The sequence below is a fragment of the Artemia sp. Qi Xiang Cuo genome, chromosome 17, assembly GCF_049724085.1.
Source record: "Artemia sp. Qi Xiang Cuo chromosome 17, ASM4972408v1, whole genome shotgun sequence".
Classification (NCBI taxonomy): Eukaryota; Metazoa; Arthropoda; class Branchiopoda; order Anostraca; family Artemiidae; genus Artemia; species Artemia sp. Qi Xiang Cuo.
Window position 1 is genome coordinate 12,702,835 of NC_142810.1, and position 2,180 is coordinate 12,705,014.

General features: G+C 38.6%; 1 protein-coding gene across 1 annotated transcript; it reads left to right on the forward strand.

Annotated features, from left to right (window-relative positions):
- Positions 1–567: 567 nt before the first annotated feature.
- On the forward strand, positions 568–996 carry LOC148941901 (uncharacterized). Its single transcript, XM_089103177.1, has one exon. The coding sequence runs from the start codon at positions 568–570 to the stop codon at positions 994–996; it is 429 nt and encodes a 142-aa protein (XP_088959303.1).
- Positions 997–2,180: the final 1,184 nt, after the last annotated feature.

Consider the following 2,180-nt stretch of genomic DNA (forward strand, 5'->3'; position numbering starts at 1 on the left):
GCAGATTTGACTCTTCACAGCTAATGGCGACAATGTTTTCTCCGAACCATGTGATGTTGTAAGCAGAGTTCCCCAAGGTACTGTTTTGGGCCCTATCCTATTCCTCATAAATATCAACGATATGGTGAAAGGAAATGTAACCAACATCACTCTCTATGCCGATGACTCCAAGCTGTTCGGTCCTGCAAATCAACAAATTCTGCAGTTTGACCTTCTAAAATCCAAACATGGGCACAAGATTGGCTACTTGAATTCAATACATCGAAGTGCAGTGTCCTTCACTTTGGAAGAAACAACCCCCGTCACCAGTACAACATGTCCAATCCAAATTGACTGGCTGATTTAGTACTGAAGAAAAGTCCTGAAGAAAGATATCTAGGAGTGCTGATAGATGAACAATTGAAATTCCACGGCAACTGGCAACAAGCAGTTTCAAAAGCAAATTCAAGCCTTGGTCTCCTCTAACGCCCCATAACCAGCCGTTCCCGTACAGTCTTTCTAAGGTTCTATAAGGCTCTAGTTAGGCCTGTTTTGGATTTTGGTACACGTCTCACCTCCCCTTCCTATATGAATGATACCAGTCTAATTGAAGGAGTTCAGAGGCGTGCCACGAAGTGCGTAGCTGGCCTACGAGATCTCCCATACGTTAAGAGACTGGAACGCATGCAGCTGCCAACACTCGTCTTCAGACGCCTTCGTTTTGATACGATGCTGACCTGCAAGTATAACGCACAACCAAATAAACCCCTTGTTACCAAACATTCAAGTCAGCACCATACAAGAGGACTCTCACAAAAGCTGTCAAAATGCTCTGTCAAAACACGAACGCGGCAACACTTTTTCTCCGAGCGTGCTGTCAACGATTGGAATAGCCTTCAAGCTGAAACGGCGACTGCACCCAATGCTGCGTCCTTCAAATCCAGACTGGACAAGGAATGGAATGACAAGCCATGGAAATGTGAGTGGGACTGTCCGTCCCACTCAACTACCGACTGATCCCAACTTCATCATAATGACTGTCTTGCTAGGAGGCTGATGCCGCTTTGGGCTTAAATTTTATCTCTCCAGCGGATCTCTCTTATGGCGTGTCAGTGGGCCCTAACACAGTGAAAAAATTTGCCATCATTGACCCGGAGCACAACAAATCCTGTATGGACCTTAATCGATCCAAAGTGCGAATTAAGGTAATTAAGATAATTACCTTAATTACCTAAAAGTTTTTTTAATGTGTCTTTTCATTGTTCGGGTTCAGCTTAAATGTATGCAATGCATATGACTTCTATGAATTCATCCAAAACTTATCCAAAACGTAAGATAATTGTTCAGAACTTTGAAAAAAACTCTAAGGTTAAACCCAACAAAACAGAAGACACTTTTGAAAAAAATCTTTTAAGGTGAAAAACCTGCTGAGACACACGGGCATAGTGATAGGGACATGCAAAAAATTACGTTCAGTTAAGATCACTTAGCTTGGGGATCCATGTGTATCTGAGCGGGTGTGCTGCCCTCTATTACTAGAGGCGAAGAGATGGCAGTGACTTTTTAGGTTTCACCTTAATTCTTTTTTTCACTGTCTTCACCTTTTTTGAAAAAAAACCTTTTAAGGTGAAACGTAACAAACCAAATAACTTTGAAAAAAAATTAAACTGAAGAGTAACTTAACAGAAGAAAATTTGAAAACAATACATTTAAGGTGAAACAAAAGAATGCAGAAGGCACTTTGAAAAAAAAACTTTTAAAGTGAAACCTAACAAACAGAAGACACTGAAAAAAATATTTAAGGTGAAACGTAACAAAACAGAAGACACTCTGAAACAAAAAACTTAAGATGAAACCTAACAAAAGAGAACCTTAAAACAACACTTAAGATAAGAAAAAAAATTGAAGATGAAGGCTAACATAACTAAAGACACTTTGAAAAAATAACATTTAAGGTGAAACCCAACAAAAGTGAAGACACTAAAAAAGTTATGGCGAAACCTCAAAAAAACAAAAGACACTTTGAAAAAAAATTTTAAGTGAAACCTAACAAAACAGAACACTGGAAAAAAATTTAATGTGAAAAACATTTGTTACGTGAAACTTAACAAAAACACTGGAAAGAACATTTAAGGTGGATTTTAACAAAACAGAACACTGGAAAAAGGTAAAACGTAAAAAACAGAACACTTTGAAAAAAA

Bases quoted from the DNA above. Each gene is read 5' to 3' on its own strand.
- LOC148941901 (XM_089103177.1), top strand. From the start codon at position 568: ATGAATGATACCAGTCTAATTGAAGGAGTTCAGAGGCGTGCCACGAAG.